At 42.7% G+C, this 18,416-nt stretch overlaps 4 protein-coding genes and 1 long non-coding RNA gene across 5 annotated transcripts; 2 read left to right on the top strand and 3 right to left on the bottom strand.

The window, feature by feature from the left end:
• Positions 1-452: 452 nt before the first annotated feature.
• LOC149268949 (uncharacterized) lies at positions 453-2,025 on the bottom strand. The gene is made up of 3 exons (XR_016269828.1): positions 1,334-2,025; positions 700-1,247; positions 453-591 (listed from the first exon to the last, which is right to left on the bottom strand). It is a non-coding gene; the product is annotated as an uncharacterized LOC149268949 (long non-coding RNA).
• Positions 2,026-2,675: 650 nt separating this feature from the next.
• On the top strand, positions 2,676-3,323 carry LOC108614206 (uncharacterized). Its single transcript, XM_018008203.2, has 2 exons — positions 2,676-2,820; positions 2,931-3,323. Exons 1-2 carry the CDS (start codon positions 2,812-2,814, stop codon positions 3,252-3,254), a joined length of 333 nt encoding a protein of 110 aa, XP_017863692.1. The 5' UTR covers positions 2,676-2,811; the 3' UTR covers positions 3,255-3,323.
• Positions 3,324-5,211: 1,888 nt separating this feature from the next.
• On the bottom strand, positions 5,212-5,941 carry LOC108614207 (uncharacterized). The gene is made up of 2 exons (XM_018008206.2): positions 5,832-5,941; positions 5,212-5,758 (listed from the first exon to the last, which is right to left on the bottom strand). Exons 1-2 carry the CDS (start codon positions 5,850-5,852, stop codon positions 5,543-5,545), a joined length of 237 nt encoding a protein of 78 aa, XP_017863695.1. The 5' UTR covers positions 5,853-5,941; the 3' UTR covers positions 5,212-5,542.
• A 2,472-nt stretch (positions 5,942-8,413) lies between these two features.
• On the bottom strand, positions 8,414-10,281 carry LOC108614736 (uncharacterized). The gene has a single exon (XM_018008977.2). It carries the CDS (start codon positions 10,142-10,144, stop codon positions 8,441-8,443), a length of 1,704 nt encoding a protein of 567 aa, XP_017864466.1. The 5' UTR covers positions 10,145-10,281; the 3' UTR covers positions 8,414-8,440.
• A 578-nt stretch (positions 10,282-10,859) lies between these two features.
• tut (tumorous testis) lies at positions 10,860-12,210 on the top strand. Its single transcript, XM_018008979.2, has 3 exons — positions 10,860-11,439; positions 11,489-11,661; positions 11,732-12,210. The coding sequence occupies exons 1-3, from the start codon at positions 11,185-11,187 to the stop codon at positions 12,129-12,131; spliced, it is 828 nt and encodes a 275-aa protein (XP_017864468.1). The 5' UTR covers positions 10,860-11,184; the 3' UTR covers positions 12,132-12,210.
• Positions 12,211-18,416: the final 6,206 nt, after the last annotated feature.

Raw genomic sequence — 18,416 nt, 5'->3', positions numbered from 1 at the left:
ACGCGTTCCATTGCACAGTTTTGGTTGGTTTAAATTTCTAAGCATGATAACTACCGAGCCAACCTTCAGTTGTAAATTGTGCGGTGGTAAACCAGGCACATCCAAGGAGTTCAAAAATTCAGTTGGATAATTAGTGGCTTCATCTTCGTTTGTTACACAGTCGATAGATTTAAATGAATACAGAGTACCAACGATTTTATTTTGAATTATAAAATTAAGGTCATCCACATCTTTATTTTTAGCTGCCAAAATTACTCGCTCACTTAACCATTTAGTATTTTTGTGGATTGTTGGAGCATTAAATGTGCGTTCATGTGTTCCAGCTGGTCTTTTATCTGCTCTGATTACTATTTTATAGTCATCTCTTGGCATGCGCTCTAAAGCGGTCTTGAACAACTTGACCAATGCATGATGTTCATGAAGCATTTGCTGCAAATCTTGGAGAATTGCTCTTTTCATCGCAGTGTTGATTTCTTGGCGCCGATCAAGTTGCTCTTCCATATTGCCCATGAAGTATATTTGCAAGAATTTGTGCTGTTCATCTTCAATAGGTTGCAATGATCCAATGCGATGGCAAATCTGGCCTTGAATCTTTACATTCAAAGCCATAGTTATAGTTAGATTTACAAACACTTTTTACAGAAATCTAACCAACTACATTATCCCAAATAAGAAAATAAAATTTTTAACGTAAATTACCTTAAATGTCGGATTATATCCGTGTTCTTCAATAATTTCCGCCCCAAATTATGTCATTTGGAAACAGGCATTGTATTTTTGAGTGTTCGCTAGAAAATGTCGTGATTCTAGTGTTTCGCCATAAAGCAGGGAACGCAATGGCTCTGGTGGCGAGACCACTAATGGCAATGTCACTTTACCACTAAGGCAGCACAAACCGGGCGTTTCACCAGCAAACTTCAATGCGCCACAATGCTAGCAAACAACGTCCATTGGACCAATGCAAACTAAACGATTCAAGCTGTAATCAATGGTGCAATCATATCGAAACGCTGCTCGATTCAAATCAATCCTTGAACCATTTCTTATTGCCATTTCACGGGCTGCCTCTCTTTGAGAAGCACGAATTAAGGCCCTTCTTCCCTGGGTACTAACGCGGAGCCTTTCTCGGGCGATTTCTCGCTCTTCGTCAGATAATTGACTCGCGCTATTCCGTTGCCTAATTGCATTATGGGTCCGCCGGGAAAGATTAGATCTTCTAGGACGCGGCATTTTTATTAATAGTAATACTGCCCTCGCACAAAACCATATAAAACAATCGAGAAATATAAATATAAATAATTTACACAAATTTATGTTTGAGACAAACAAATACCTGAACTTTCGAGATATTTAGCTTTTGTAAAAGTCCAAAAATACAATTTTTAATAATTAACTTTTTTTTTTTAATTTCGAATTTTGAATTTTGAATTTTTTATTTATTTTTTATTGTTAGATTTTAATCTTTTGATTTTTTTTTTAATTTTTGCAGATTTTTGATTTGAAATATTTATAAAGTTTAAAAGTCCGAAAATATAAAAAGCCAAAAATACACTTTTTAATAATTACCTTTTTTTTTTTTTTAATTTCGAATTTTTAATTTTTTATTTATTTTTTGAACAGTCAGGTTTTAATCTTTTGACTTTTTGCAGATTTTTGATTTGAAATATTTTTCCTTTTGATTTGAAAATTTTTTTTTTTTTTTTTTTTTTTTTTTTTTTTGAATAGTCAGGTCTGCTCGAGGTCAGGAGACCGTAGACTGACTGACTACATTTGTTTATTTACTTCTACACTATTATCAAAACTGTCACTGTTACCAAGCCTACTGGGTATAAAAAAAATTTGAACATTTGGGGAAAAAACCGCGTTTTTCAAGTATTCGGCAAATTTTTTCAGTATTTTTAAGACCCTATACTAAACTCGTTGCGGAGACAAATCCAACAAATCAAAAACCATGAAAATTGGTTCAGCCCAAATCAAGTTATAAGCAGTCTTCACTTTTACACAACTTTCTTTTATATATATAGATTATTATTTTATATATTCTGCCGAGTCGAATTCGTTTAATTTCGTAAAATATACCTTTAAAATAATTAAATATAATATAATTTCTTACTAAATTTATAGCTAGCATTATTATAATATATATAGAAATCTCTACAGCTTTACTCCTACTCATTTGTAATATCTCTTTCATTTACTCTAAATATTCAATTCAAATTTTTATTTGAAACTCAACTTGACTAAAATAAATGTTTTTACGCTCCATTTGCGCCCAGCATGCACTCAAAACTTTTTTGCCCTGGTACAACTCCTTTGTTCTGCCACGCCCCCAGTACAAGTCCTGCCCTTGACTCATGCCTGAATCGTGCCAAATATTTCCAAAGTTGTTTTTTTTTTATTCTATAATTGGTTTATGGCTTTTGTAGAGCTCGAGAGGAAGCCGCATTTCAATTGCTTTTCTTTTATTCATTCCTTTTTTTTGTGTCGCAAAAACCTAATCAAATTACCAAAAGGCCGACGCGCACGTGCCAAATGCGATTTACATGCGACAACACCATCCACAGCAACAACAACAACAACAACAATAACAACAGCCAAATATTTGGCCCAATGAGCTGAGCTGCCAAGTCGCCGTCAGCTATGCCCGTTGCATTTGTAAGTGCAACCTTCAGTCGAGGGCCCCTACGATGCGTCACCCGCCCAAGAGGCGAGGCTCCGCTATAAAAGCTCCCCAGTTGGTCAAAATCGATATCAAACAACGTTCACAACTTTTACAGTTAACAACCAACCAAAAAAAACCAAACCATCAACATGAAATTCGTAAGTAGCTCCAGCTCCAACTCCTACTCCTGCTCCTGCTCCTGCTCCTGCTCCTGCTGCTGCACCTGCTCCAGTTCCAGTTCCAGCTCTAATTGTGTTCATCTTTCCAGTTCGCCGTCTGCTTCTTCGCTGTTGTGGCTGTGGCCTCTGCCAAGCCCGGCATTGTCGCTCCTCTGGCCTACACCGCACCAGCTGTGGTCGGCAGCGCCGCCTACGTAACACCCTACGCCTCCAGCTACAGCGCACACCAGATCGCCCATAGCGCCGCCTTCCCCGCTGCCTACACAGCCCCCATTGCCGCCGCTGCCTACACCGCTCCAGTTGCTGCCGCCTACACCGCTCCAGTTGCCGCTGCCTACTCCGCTCCTTTGGCCGCCGCTTACCCCGCTCCTCTGGCCGCTGCTTACTCCGCTCCTCTGCTGCTGAAGAAGTAAGGCGCTGACTGAAATGTGACCATGTCTTGACATCCCCAAGTGTAAATAAACAATTTCGCATACATCCAAGTCCAACGGCATTAAATTAGTTGATCGAAATGGAGTTCGAGCTTTGGGTTTGGGCTTTAGGTTCGAGTCATTGCTGGGCTGGCACGACCCACGCCTCAGTGTGCTTTGGCATGGCAACGAGTCTTTTGATACCCTGTAGCTAAAGTCGTTGACTGACATGCTCCCGCTCCAGCTCCTGCTCCTGCTCTTGCTTCTGCTCCTCCTCTTTACAGGATGGCCTGCAAGTCATTAGCTTTTCGCATCTCTGCTGCTATCGGAATTTAAGGATCTGGGCAACGCAGCTGGCGCACTTTCTACTATTTAAAAAGGGATTTCTTTTATATGAAATATGCTTCCTTTCAGCGCTTCCTGCCGCAGCGGCAGTCGAGTTTTCTGCTTGACTCTGCCCCAACCCCCTGCGGCCCTCCCGCCAGCCTGAAAGCGTTGAAAGCTTGAGAGGTGCCCCGGGCAACGCAGCTGGAGACTGATGAAGGCGACAGCGTTGGAGCTGCTGCTGCTTATCATAACTTTGCCATCTTTACCTCTGCCTCTGCCCCTCCCTCCGTCTCTCCTCTCCTCCCTCTGTCCCAGTCAGGCTCTTAGCTCTGCTCATCCTGTGCTCAGGTAGTAAATGCCAAGTAGTTGTAAAGTTTTGTGCAGCGTAAGCGGAAAAGTCTTGTAAAAAAGAAATGCCAAGGGCGTCCGGGAGCAGGAGGCGGCAGAGTGGAGGCAGGCACCCGGGAGTGGGGAGGGGGATAGTGGGGGATAGCATCCAGGATAGTGACTGCAGCACTTTCACAACTTCACGGCAACAGATAGCGTCCAAATTTAATGACCTTTTATTCAATAAAACAGCGTCAAGCTGAAAACTTTGCTGCCTTAATATCGCCGTGTTTCCCGGACCCACTAATGCATTGTGCCCTGTGGACAGCTGCAGAGGGGCATGATTGATGGCAGCGAAAGGCAGCGACTGACTCGCTGGCTACTGCACTCTAATTCCACCTTGACTTTGTCTCAGTTCAATTTGAGCATATGCATGTGTGTGTGTGTGTGAATGTGTATGAATTTGGAGTACAAAATAAAAATCAAATTGAAGCTTGTTCGCTGGTTCATAATAATATTTGAATATTTTTTTAGGCAACATAAAATTTCATTTATTCAGTAAGTTGGCTGCAGAGAAAAGGAGGGAAAGGGAAATGCGAAAAGGCCGCAATCAGAGTGAAAAACTATTTGGAAAAAGCTCGCAGCATAATGAGAAATGCGAGCAAACGTTTTTCTTGCTTCGCTTTTGTCTGTTTTCTGTTTGTTTGTCTGTCTGTCTGTCTGTTTGTCTGTTTGTTTTCAACCCAACTGGCAGAGCAATAAAAATTGAGTAAATAAAATTTGTATTCACTTTATATAATTTTGACGATTTTTCAAATCAGACAAACACACACACGCGCACACCTGACTAGAAGACGCACACACACACACACACACACACACACAGCTGGCACAATCTGCTGGGACTGATGCCGTTTCGAAATAAACACAATCATGTGCAAACGTGTTTTCAAATGGATTACATGAATAAAAGATTTATACACGTAAGGTAAATCAGTAGCGGGTTACCAAGACACACACACACTCACACACACACCGAGTGGAAGCGGGAGAGTCGAAGCAAGACACATTCTGAGACGGCAGCCAAAGGTAAGACGTGCAGGTGAAAATATGCGCACATGTAAGCAAATTTCAAAGGACCAAATGAAAATCCCACAGCCAATGCTGCCAGCTGTGGCAGCCAGCAGACAAGCTACACGCTTTCCATATACATTAACATATACACAGATGCAGATACAGATACAGTTACACACACAGAGATACAGCTACAGATACATCTACAGAGCTACAAAGAAACACGTGTACATACGGCTGCCTTTTTATTGATTCGCTTATTATTCTATATATGTGTAGGTATATATATGTATGTGTGTGTGTGTGTGTGCATGTGTGCGTGTCTTCGTGTCTGTGTTGATTCCATAAATGCTTTTATTTTATTTACAGCAGCCGCCAAAACGAATCAACGCAAAAACAGCGTAAAATTTTGAGACTCACACACACACTCAAACATACACACAGACACACACACACAGTCCGACACACGCACACACGTAATTCAATCAATTTTGTCGTTGAAGATACACCTCTGCTCACTCGCTTATATACATTTAGTACATATATAAAACAAAGCAACAGGCTCAACGCCTCAAGTACGGATAGTAGGCGGGATACGCGGCGTATGAGCCGTAATAGACGGGCGTATACGCATACGCCGCATAGGCCGGATAGTAGGCGGCGGCGGCGGCGACTGGGACAGCAGCTGCCGGCGCAGCGACGGTTGCATAGCCCACAGGCGTGGCGGCCAGCAAATGGGGCTTGGCCGCGCAGCTGCTCAAAGAGAGCAGCAGTGAGAGCTGTCAGAGGAAGAGAGAGAAAGGGAGAGTCACAGTCAGTGAGCGCGAGAGAGAGAGAGCTGATCATACTCACCAACAGCACCTTGAACAGCATTCTATCCAGCCAAGTGTTGCACGTCTGATATCCAAAATTTGATTGACAAACTGAGCAGCCGTGTCAATCATATTTATAGCCTTCGCCCAGTTGGTCGGGCTGCCCACCCGCCCGCCTGCCCGCCCCTCCGATTGGCTGCCCAGCTGACGTCACGCACTCAGCCAGGGGAGAGCGTGAGAGAGTCATTAATATGTCGCTGCCGAGCGCAATAAAGCGCATAAATTATATTGTAATGCTATATCAAATTGCTAAATAAAAGAATCGGCAATAAGAACTACGATATTAAGTGTATGCTAATACACGAATACCCTGGCTAATTTGCTGGCCACTAGTAGCACCCGCAATACTCTTATATATACTATATAATACTCTATAACATATATATAATATGTTTAAGTTGTATCTTAAAATCAACAATCCTATAAAGTAGTTCCAATATTATAGGGAAACATATTCAGCATTCATATATCATTTACCAACACTGTTTGCAGCTTTTACTTACTTTTTCTGCTTTATGACGGTGCAACAGTTTTCCACAGTTTCTTATGATACCTTTCTCAGAGTACCCATCAATCGTTTTGCAACACTACTCCGCGCATACATCCTGTTCAATCCCCCTACCAATGCGTGATACCCCATGCCCACACACACGCACACACTTTGTAGAATTTGCAAACGTTTCGGTTGCCTTCTTTGGACTGTCATTCATTACAAATAGCCCCAGCCAGCGCTGAGCAGCTCCAGTGAGCACCCGCCCCAAGGCCCGCTCTAGCCCTAGCAGCGGGGCCCAATGTCTGAGTTGCCTTTGTGCATAAGATATTTGCGTTTATTTAGACATTGTAAAAATTATAATTATGTGTGCGTGCCATGCATGAAAATGAGCTGAGACAACACAGAGAAAGAGTGTGTACGAGAGAGAGAGAGAGAGAGAGAGAGAAGGAGAGAAGAAATAATACAAAAGAAAACTGAAAAACAAGACCATATTTTGCGATCAATTCTATTAGATAAGCCCTGTGGGCGTTGCCGTCAATCGACACGACTCTAGGCCACAAAATTCGCAAACAGAACAAACAGACGTTGATGATGATGTTGATGATGATGTTTGTTGTTGTCGTTGTTGTTGTGGCAGCTTGAACTACGAAGCGACGCTGGCAGAGGCTGGACGTTTGTGACAAAGTTAAGCAACATGTTTCACAAGCCATAAATAATTAATTTATGCAGCCGCAGACGGAACGCTGGGAACGCTGTGTGCAAAATGCCTAAATATAGACCATAAATTTGCATAGTCAGAAGCTGATGAAGCCATTTGCCACATATATGCATATATGAGAGTGCAGATACATATATCTTATTTACTATACCACACACACATACAGTGTGTGCTGCATATGTATGTAAGCTGAAAACACAAACTAACTTTGATAATAATAATAATAATAATAATAATAATAATAATAATAATAATAATAATAATAATAATAATAATAATAATAATAATAATAATAATAATAATAATAATAATAATAATAATAATAATAATTACTTAAATTATTTAATAAATATACTAAATAAATACCTAATGGTATTCATTAGTATTCTTTAAAAATCATGCTTGTCTACATTATACAAGCAAATTTCGCTATTAATGTATATAAGAAATACTAAAAAGTATTTATATTGTATTCCTTAAAAACTACTTATCAGTATTCGTTTGACTAGTATTTAAAATATACTCAACTTGCTTGTTCCACTTCAACGTTGCTCTACTGTGGCTGCGGCAAGTAAATTTGTGCCGCAGTTACTTCAGCAATGCGGCAAGTTCATTGACCATTCGCAATTGCCGCTTGACCACGCCCACGCCCACGCCCACTCCCATAAGCAGCAGCAGCAGCAACAACAATTGCAACTACACAACTGCCAGCAACTGCTTTTGGCGACATTTCCATTTTATTTCTCGCTTTGCTTGTTTCCGTTCGCTTCTTTTATGCGCTCGCTCGCTAATTTCAGCTGCTTACAAAATGGCGGCGGCGTCGTGCAGCTGGCAGCCATTTTGTTGCTGCTGTTGTTGTTATCGCTGCTGTTGCTGTTGCTGTCGCTGCGCAGTGTTGCATAATTAAAAAATATTAGCCGCTGTTTACGAGCAGTCTTTCAGCTGGCAGCTCCCGCGGCCATTGTTGCTATTCAGCTCGAGATTACTAATTAAAGCATAATAGAAATAGTAATGGAATTAATTAACAAGCAGCTGCCTGCAAAATAAATAAACAATTGCATTTATTAATTTTAGTTTACAATAAATTCTAAGCTTTTCAATTTTTTCAATTATTATTAATTTTATTATTATTATTATTATTATTATTTTTTTTTTTTATTTTATTTATTTATTTATTTTTTTTTTTTTTTTGCTTTTTTTAAATTTTTCTATTTTTCATTTATTTATTTTTTGTTTTAATTTGATTTTCTGACCAAATTTCATTTACTTTATTTCAATTATAATTTATATTACATATTACACGTCTTGAATTTAATTTATATTTAAAATTAATTAATTAATTTAAGCTAAATTTGACAAATGGAAATTTTAAAATAATTTATTCAACGGTTTTTCTAGGGTTACATTGCAAGTGATCTGCCAATGCTAGATTTTGTGCCCAGAAGCAGTGCATCTCGTGCTCGTGGCCCTGGCCGTGGCCATAGCTGATCTGGCTGGCGCTCATCTCAGTATAGATATTTTTGTGCTGCACTATGTGGGACATGCGGAGGAGCATGCGAGGGCGAACGCGTCCCGAGTTCCGAGTGCGTCGGAGCCGACTGCGCGGCACTGCGATAGCCATCAGAATACGTCGATAGGTCCGCCAGCCATTGCTCCGATCGTACTCCTGGTGAAAGTACTGAGGCACCTTGTTCTGTATCTGCCAGCGTGCGAGGCGAGCATGTGCCCGATAGGCTGCCACTTGAAACCCCAAGGCCTGCGCCATGATCTTCGGGTACTTTGGATGTTTGCGCAGCTTCCCATTCTTGTGGTAGTAGATGAGGCATTCGCGCCGCAGCTGCTTGTTGCGCCGGCGCAGATACATGAGGTCAGCGTCGCTGTCAACACGCCTGGTCGTCTGCCCAGGCGATCCCCAAGAGGATTCGAGCGAGCGCCTCGTGGTGGGCTCTATGCGCACCATCTCCTTCTGCCTACCTGCAGCACTCACCAGACGCTTCTCTGTCAGCTCGTTCAACACCCGACTGGAAGCACTGTCCACACTCTGTATTTGCTTGAAGTCCTCTTCGTTAGATTTGATGATTTCCTTGAACAGCTGCGAGTAGCTATGCCGCGAAGCACTCTCATTCACTATGTTGATGCTCTCTTCCGATATGGTAGACAGCGGAGATCTGTCTAGCCTCTGCATTGACTCGATGACGGCCTCTACCTCGAGCATTCTCTTGCTCTCGGCCGCGCACAGTTTCCGCTCGGTCTTGCTCTGATAGCACTCGTGCGAATCGAACGTCTCGTAGAGCGTCTGATGTGAGCTGGTTCGTGCAGAGGCCGAGCGGCTCGCGGAATTCCTCTTGCTCTCCTGTGCGAGGGTCGCCTCTTCGAAACTGGAGCGGCAGCTAAACAGACGCTTGATGGATGCACTTCGATTAGATTCGCTCCCTTCCTTGACTGTCGTCGACTCTTCAGTTTCAAACTGAGAGGCTGTCTGTATTTCGCTCTCAGGCGGAGAGGGTGTTTGCACTTCGGACTCAGGCGGAGAGGGTGTCTGCATTTCGGACTCAGGCGGAGAGGGTGTTTGCTCCTCGTGTATAGGTGTGAGGACGTGTGTGGAATGCGTTCTATTTGTAGCTACAACAGACAGTCCCGAATATCGGTCCGTCTCAGGCGGAGAGGGTGTTTGCACTTCGGTCTCAGGCGGTGAGGGTGTTTGGGGTTCGGTTTCATGCTGAGAGGGTGTCTGCTCTTCGGGTATAGGTGTGAGGACGTGTGTGGAATGGGTTCTATTTGTAATTACAACAGGCAGTCCCGTATATCCGTCCAGTACCTTGTTAAGATTCTTGCCCATGCTGTTCACGTCCGTAAAGGGCACCTGCAGGTAGCCAATCTCCTTTAGATGGCCGTACATCAGCAGCATCAAACTGTTTCTGGCCCACTTTTGGGGCTTGGGCGCAGCAAGGAAGATCTGTAGCCAATATGAGATGATCTCTTGATCCGACTCGCTGGCTTCCTGTCGGAAGACCGGCTCGTATTCCTCCAGTTGTTGGGCGAAATGGCGATCCAGCCATTTCTCATTGGGTTCCTTCATCATTGCCTGTATTCAATTATAAAAATATATTTATTTTTTCCAGAGTGAGAGAGTTAGAAAACTAGATATAAACTGCCAAGTATCCAAATATAGATTGAGCTCAGTCCCTAGGCATAGTTGCCCAGGTTAGCAAGTGGCTTCAAGAACTTGTCAAGGACGCTGTAGCAGGCCATGACAGGATTATGATGGCTGCCTCCAGGCGAACTGCGACCGCGCATAACTTTCCCGACCGCAGGCGAAGGCATCGCATCAAGTGGAGCACCAAGTGGTGCTGCATGCACCTTGAAGTGCCACAAACCAACGCCATGTCATTCACAATAAGCACAAAGGCAGCTGGCTGAGATGGCGGAGATGGCAGAGATGCCTGCGCCGACAACAAAGCGTGTGGTTTGCCTTGTTACGCAAATTTTCATTAGCGCTGCGCGCGTATAAATTAGGAAAATGAAGCAGCCGCCGCAGCTACAGCCAACAGCAGGCAGCAAAGCACTTGAGTGCAGCGGAACGGCTCTTACTCTCGGCTGGGGCGCTTAAGCTTGCCAGCAGCGGGTGGCCTAACCACAGCCACAACAACAACAGCTAGCAAAGTGTAGCTGCTGCGGTCTGTGGCTAGCAAAGCAGGTGTGTGTGTGTGCGCCTGTGTGTGCAGGTGTGTGTAGGTGTGTGGCCCGCATTAATTTATATTGTTAGGCATGAGCTAGAAAATAAGCACGCACAGCCTGTCCAAAACAGTGCCAAGACAGCAACAGCAACAGCAACAACAATAACGGGCATTAGCCCTTGAAAAAGACTAAAATAAATACCAAAAATCTAATTATAGTGTTTTTATTTCAAATTGCAATAGCCCCACTGATATGGCAACACTGTCCATAGTAAGCTGCTGCTCGCCATTCAAATCAGTATCAAATTCAAAATGAAAACAATTATTATGCGAAAATGCATCCAAAGTGGCAGATTTTGAGAAGGCAACTTAAATTATCTCATTTATATCAATTTCCTTTTGTACTCACGTACACGTACACGACTGCTTATCGATATATCTACACATGTATGTGATCACCATCGCCATTCCAACAAGAACTACATCCTTCTGGCAACGCTGCGACGCTTGTAGTTCTGAAATTGCAGCTGGCAACACTGTCTGCTACAGCTTTTGCGCAAGCGTTTCGCACTTTATTGAGATGGATTCCGACCCACAGCACAAATATCGCAAAAATCAAGTAAATGGCACCCTTTATGTGACCACCTGCCTGTATTTGGATCCCCGCAGGGTTGCCGAGCTGGAAACAGGCGCTGATGAGGTGAAACCCATATATTATACAAAACAAGGTACTAACTTTACTCTTGCAGTTGTTTCTAACTCACATTCACAAGCGCACCACGGCGGACCACATCATGCAGGTGGCAGTTGAGCTGGGCCCTGTGTACACGCTGCGCTTCAAGGTGGACTTCTCGGGCTGCAGTCGTGGCTATGCCTACCTACAGTACGTCGATAAAATGCACAAATCGGTGCTAATGCAAATGTAATAAATGGAGTTCTGATACTTTTGAGACCAATACGTAAATATATTTCCAACCTTCCTTAATCATTAGGCTGCAGCGTTGCTTTCGGCGCGAGAAATTGAGAATTCATGTGCGCGAGTCACGCAATCGCAGAGATCTCCTCCTCAGCAACGTCCACCACCTGACACCGCTGCAGGTGCATCAGGAGCTGCGCCTGGTCAGCCACTATGTGAAGCTCTGCGTGTACGAGTATGAGCCCAAGCGCTACATCTATGTCGTAAAGTATCGGAACAATGACGAGGCGGCCATGGCGCATCACAAGCTGCGCAACAAAGTGGGATGCTTCGGCCTAGATGCGTGTATCGATTGGCTGGACAAGGGTCAGGTGCTGAAGGACCTGAACGTGCAGCAGAGCTGCTGTGTCCAGCTGTCACGCGACTCCGACCACCTCCAAGCCAGTGCCAACAGCTGCCGTTGCTTCCGTATTTAAGTGCAATCCTTATATTTGATATATGCAAATGAGAGAAAAACCAACTTTAATTATACGTTTCCTGCTTTTGTGATTATAATGCGACGCTTTACTCATTCCCTTTTCTGCTTCTTGCCTCAAGAGCAGCCGCATCTTCTTGACTTCATTAAAGTCAAGGAGTGAAAACATTGTAAGGATATGAAGAAGTTGTTTGCTCGCATGCAAATTAATGCGGTGTTTATATTAAATACTCGACCGTAGGGTATTTAGCCTACATCATACTTGTGTACGATGCTAGAAGCTCAGGTAAATATATCCGTTACTCCTCTAACTTCTATTGAAGGCAAGGATCTTGAAATTGCTGGTTCCTGGATGAGTTAAGATCTCTTGCTCTCTATTGCAGACGTAAATCGATAACATTATCGATATAATAATTACTTTCTGATGATCAAGTAATAACGATAACGATTCTGGTTAAAATATCGAGCTGACTGACACAGCTCTACTAAATCACTTAAGGATCAGTGGGAAAGTTCCTTCAACCCAGCTAAATTCAGGGTATATCCCAAGTCGTTGACTCCCAGCTGAAACACTCTGCTTATTGTTATTGTTGAGTGCGACAACTGGCTGATGACAGCAGCTGCCACATGCCACATGCTACATGCTACATGCTACTTGCCACCTGCCGCCTGCCGCCTGCCCCACCCAGCCCAGCCACACTTTGGGGCAATGCAAGGGCCTGCGGCATAATGCAATTAAATGAGTGCATTAAGCAGCAGCAGCAGTAGTGGCAGAAGCGCTCGTCCACCTGTACAGGTTGCCAGGGATAGACAAACTTCAAGCGGGTGGGCGTGGCTGAAGTGAAGCTCATCCATCAAGGCGGCGCATAGTAATGCGATTGTCAGCAGCTGGCGGATGTTGTGCCTCGACGGAAGCGGATGCGGATGCGGATGCTGTTGTCCTTGCTGCTGCAATTAAATTAGAGCTTGAAAATCGAAATGCAGCTTTACGGAAAAAGAAAACAGAAACACACAAGCGATGGGAGGAAGGGGTGAGGCGGGAGGACGGCTATGCGGGAGAGCGTTAGTCGAGAGTCTGAAGAAAAAGTTAATAAATATTCATTAGATTCTGGCAGGAGGAGCAGCAGAAGCAGCGGCGGCACCTCCGTGTTGATTTGCATTAATTTGTTAATTCAAGCGCAAAGTGCCACGCCCACACCCACACACACCCGCACACCCACATCCACTTGAAGGCCATTAAAGGTCCCACTTTTTGTGGTATTTGCAATTAAATGGCTCAGATTTTTGCTATTTGCTGCAGGCAACTGTGGAGCTTAGCCTCAGCTGGCATCGCTGCGGCTTGTGACCCATTTTGGCCATGTCAGGACATAGCCTCAGCCGAGCCGGGTGTATTGAAGCTAGTGCCAATATTTGCTTAGCATAACTACCCTCAGGTAGGTGTGACCCCGTTTGCTTATGTCTTTAAGGCGTCGCCCCGCGCGTAGGCGTAAGCGTAGGCGTGGATCCAGGGATTTGGGTCAGAGATTATATGCCTGGCATTTGCTCTGTGCCCTGTGCTCTGTGCTCTGTGTGTAGCGACTTTCAAACGGAAAGCGAGAGTTATCCACATATTGTGCCGGCCCGGCCGGGTCTGGCTTAAAGCCAACATTCAGTCTAAGCCCTCGCTGGCAGCGTTCTCTGCTACAAGCTCACGTCGACCGCAGCGGGCCAAAGTGGGCAAAGAGCATTCCAGATGCGATTGTGGCAACAGCTACAGGATACAGCACTTAGCTTCATTTTTTGATGATGACTCTTCCCTTTAGATTCGCTTTTTTTTCTTTCTTTTTTTTTTTTTTTTTTTTTTTTTGGGTAAGCAAGTTTTCTTTTGGCCAGTTTTCCATTTGGAAATGGCATTAACAACATGCGTCATGCATATGCATGGCTTTAGCTCAACGTTTTTTTCTGTTTTTGGCCAGAATCCACTCGCCCAGTTAGAGCCAAAGAATTCGCTGTCCCAGCTGCGGTTACATGAGCTATGAAGCGGGGAAATGCACGAAAATTGTTACAAAAATACCTCTTAGTTAGCATTAAATCAACAGTTAGTTCAGAGCATTGCCTTAAAGCCTTGGCTGTGTGGAATCATAGAATAGTTCTTCCACTAGTGGATCTATTGAAGTTTGCCTCACTAGAAAAATCGAATTAAATCCTTAGTGAAACTCGTAAATGAAAATACAACAAAAGACATTTCACATCGAATTGCCAATAGCTCAAGAAAAATGAATTTAGTATTAAACAAAACGTGAATAATTTATTTACATCAAAGCAACCACAAAAATGTCTTTCCAGCTCAAAAGCGCAACAAATTCCAAAAAGCGTAAATAAAACCAAATTAAGCTGCAAACAAAAATACCAAAACTTAAAATACCTAAGGCACCACACACATACCAAGGGAGTTGCCAGAAGTCTAAGAAGGAAGACAAATTCCTTTAATAATTTCGCAAAGAAATATCAAATATTTGGTATATTTGGCAACAGCTTTTGAGCATAGATGAGTCTGTGGCTAGGGGTTTTATATTTTATTAAACAATTCAATTTTAGCACCAGCTACAAATTGAGCTCTAGTCCCAGCCGGCAGCAAACCTTTTGGGCCATAAATTGATAATGACTGCTGGCAATATTTTTATAGACAGGCAGCAGGAGCCGGCGTAGGCAGTGCTTAATCGCCATGGCTAATGCGCCCGAAGTCGGCTCTCTCTCCCTCTGTTTTTTACTAAAATTAATGAAAAAAGTTGTGGACACAGTTGTGGGTTAGCTGTGACTTTGACATAAAGCACAAACAACAACAAACAACAAGCAACAACGAGCAGCACATTTATGTATATTTCATGTGTTCCTTACACTGTGAAATCCTTGAGGTATTATTAAAAAATTCGTTGCTGTCCCTATAAAAAACAAGTGAAAACCCTACAGCAGAGTGCCACGACTGCAGAATACTCGCTCAGTGAATATGCTACGAGATATCCAGAAATTGTGGCAGGCTATGCAGAAGTCTTTGTCCTTGTCCTTAAGCTTATGTACATAAGCAACTTAGCCGTATCAAACATATGTATACGAATATTCTTGAACAGATTTGCATCTGTATGTAACTACATATGCTCGCATGTCTGTCTGTATATCTATCTCTCTGTCTGCCTAACAAGAGAATCCAAGAACGATAGAAGATCATTTAAGTTGTCTACATGTATGCAGAAGCTCTCATTCGGCATTTATACATGAGTAAAACGAAGTTAGAATGCTCGCAGCAGCATAGAGTGCTCCCATTGGTCAGCGAAAGGTCGACTACAACGATCGCTACCTGACGTCGGGCCTAACATTTGAGAGCAACTTGGTGAGAGTGATAGTCGCCCTATATAAAGGGCACCAGCTGCAGCATTTCTTCAGTCGCCCAGGCCCGGTGGGGATCAACAGTGCAGGGCAGTAAAGGGAAGAGAAGTAAAGTGAAGTGAAGTGAAGTAAAACATAATATTCAATGATCCAGCTACGCATTAAAGATTTGGAAGAAATACATGGAGGAAATATTTAGAGAAAATACTTGGAGAAAATATTAAGAAGAAATTCTTGGAGGAAACACTTAGAGGAAATACTTAGAAGAACATCTTGGTGGCAAAAGAGGAAACATATGAAAAAATACTTCGAAGAAATATACCAAGCTAATATGCCTGTTTTCTCATTGTGAACAAGCATAGCACGCAAGCTGTTGTAGTTGTTGTCGTTGTTGTAGCAGCGCCCCAAATGAGTTTATGAGCGTGTCATGTTGTTGTCCCTGTGTCGCTACGTCCTTGTTGCTCCTTGCCATTGCTCTGTGTTTATATTGCATATTAAATATATTTTGGCAGTTCCCCGGTCCCCGCCTTACCCCTGCACCATCTCATCGCCTTCCCGTCTGTAACTTGGCTTGTTGACAATAAAATAACATTTTGCACTCACTTATCCAGCTGGTACTTCAGCTTCGAGAGTTTTAATGAAAAAAGTTTCATTTAACAGAAACATATTTATATGTATGCATATACATATATATTATATAATAGAGCTGTTTGCATGCCGATTGTTAAGAATCCTTAGGCTTCGCCCCTTCCTTCCCACTCAGCCCGCAGCTATTTTCCATTTGACTGTTTGCTTCATTAAAAACGCATGCCAATAAACACAATAAAAACACTTCATCATTGCTTGAATTTCTTGTGCAAACTTTTTCGCCCAGAACAGTTCAACTAACCATCTACGTGGCCATCATCTCAATATATATTGAGCATACGCAGCGTGAGCCAAAGCAGCAGCCGCTGGATAAGAGCTGTCTGCCTGGCTGTCTGACTGTCTGACTGCCTGACTGCCGGACTGCCCCACTGCCTGACTCCTAGCAGCTGCAGATGGCTGGCTTTCTTATGGCTTTGCCTGATTGTCTGTTGCTCTGGCGCTCACTTTTCGCTATGGCCATTGAAAATCAATCAATAAAACTCCGTAGCAAAGTCAATTGTGAGGAATGTTTGTACCCTGCACATAGGAGAGAAAGAGTATATAAAGCATTAGCGTGAATGACAAAATAGAATTAACAATCATTATTATAATTTGATATATGTAGGGAACTTAAGTTGGTTATCAATCTATTTGAACTCAGGAACTGTTCAAACTACAGGCATATAATCTGGTATACTTCGACTCTAAGGAATAAAATTAAATTCTAGACCAGAATCATATTAATAGTTATCTCTCTAGGGTATCTTATAGTTTTCTACTCTAATCACGCTGCTCTACAGACATGTGCACTCTATATGGTTATAGAGTCATGTCTCTAGCCCAGTGCTATGTGAAGTTTTTGAAATGCTATGCGCAATATTGAAGCAGCTGCTCATACTTTGGCCAACATTCCAGCTCAAAGTCAGACAGCATACGGACGGACGGACGGACGGACGGATGGACAAATCAACGGAACGACAATTGGACGGACAAATCGATTATTTGCAAAGCATAAAATAGAGCATTAAACGAAATCAAATATAAAATCAAATCAAATGAAATAAAATAAAATATGGTTATGCCAGAGGCGTCCGCTCTACCTCCCTCCCTCTCTCTATCTCTCTTTCCCACGCTCTCTCTTTCTCTTGCTTTTGCTGTAAATGTTGGCAAATTCCATGAACGTTTTCTCCAACAGAAGTTTAATTTCATTTCGAATTCGCCTTTGCCGTTGCCAGGCAGCTGTTGCTCTACGCCATACCGCCCCCTCCACGCCCACCATTAGCTGTGCGCGCTACTACTTCATCTACTTATTTCGCATTATTTATTGTGCAATAAAATACTGTAAAAAAAGAGAGGGGAAAAAATGGAAAACTTTGCATTTGCATAGCTACAAAATATGTATATAGTATAGTCATCTCTTTGTCCGAGCCACACTTTCGTCTGCAATTTTGTACCAGAATTGCATTATCAACGAATGTCGCTTAAGTGCACATTGAATTCAATTAAGCACCAACACATGCAGAACAGAGCGTAGAGAAAAAGAGAGAGCGTTGGCAAAAAAAAAAAAATAAAGTAAAACTATATTTTCATAGTTGGCAATTGAAAATTGCATTATACAACATGCATTTTCCATATTGAGAGCTGGCACACCCAAGCTCGTACACACAGCCACACACACACACATGCATTCACAGGCATGCATATACATATTGCTTTGAGCAAAGCAAAAGCCGCAGTTCAAACCCCACATGAGGTCAGGCTACAGAATCATATCAAATTTGGTTTCTGTTGCGCTACATTAGGTTCTGCTATCCATTTGTGAAAGGCTATTCATATGAAGCAAATGACTATTAAGTGACGTCTATGAATATGAATCTGACGCCTTTTTAATAAGCTATTTTCAATTGAAGATATAACAGCTCGCACTTGAGAGTGGCCAGCTAAAATCTAAAGGAATTCCTTTGGATATACATGTATTTGTGGCTAAATAAACTTAATTTCTCAAACTCTGCCGCACCACGCTTGAGCATTTAATATGTTCCTTTTCATAAAAGTTTGCTTTGATCTTAAGCAACTCCAATTGTTATTTTCATTTCACATGCAGTCGCTTTTCTCTCTTTTTCTCTCTCTTCTCTTTCTTACCTTCCTCAGTTACTTCAGCAACGAGCCGCCAAAGTCAAGCATTTAACAATTACACTTAACTGGTCACACTTAAAACTAGCTTTAAACGATCTTTCTCTCTCTGTCCCCCTCTACAACTTTGTCAGTTCACTTAAAACGCTTGGCAACGCCTCCA

This window comes from Drosophila arizonae, chromosome 4 (genome assembly GCF_054131065.1).
Source record: "Drosophila arizonae isolate 15081-1271.41 chromosome 4, UAZ_ARI_1.0, whole genome shotgun sequence".
In the NCBI taxonomy this organism is placed as follows: Eukaryota; Metazoa; Arthropoda; class Insecta; order Diptera; family Drosophilidae; genus Drosophila; species Drosophila arizonae.
This window is presented reverse-complemented; position numbering and strand designations above follow the sequence as displayed.

What these genes read in the sequence shown, in the direction of transcription:
- LOC108614736 (XM_018008977.2), bottom strand. Translation starts at nt 10,144, where the DNA reads ATGATGAAGGAACCCAATGAGAAATGGCTGGATCGCCATTTCGCCCAA.
- tut (XM_018008979.2), top strand. Translation starts at nt 11,185, where the DNA reads ATGTATGTGATCACCATCGCCATTCCAACAAGAACTACATCCTTCTGG. An exon ending in TGGAAACAGGCGCTGATGAG is followed by an intron (nt 11,440 to 11,488) that starts GTGAAACCCATA and finishes TTACTCTTGCAG; the next exon opens with TTGTTTCTAACTCACATTCA. An exon ending in AAATCGGTGCTAATGCAAAT is followed by an intron (nt 11,662 to 11,731) that starts GTAATAAATGGA and finishes CTTAATCATTAG; the next exon opens with GCTGCAGCGTTGCTTTCGGC.
- LOC108614207 (XM_018008206.2), bottom strand. Translation starts at nt 5,852, where the DNA reads ATGCTGTTCAAGGTGCTGTTG. An exon ending in TGCTGTTCAAGGTGCTGTTG is followed by an intron (nt 5,759 to 5,831) that starts GTGAGTATGATC and finishes TTCCTCTGACAG; the next exon opens with CTCTCACTGCTGCTCTCTTT.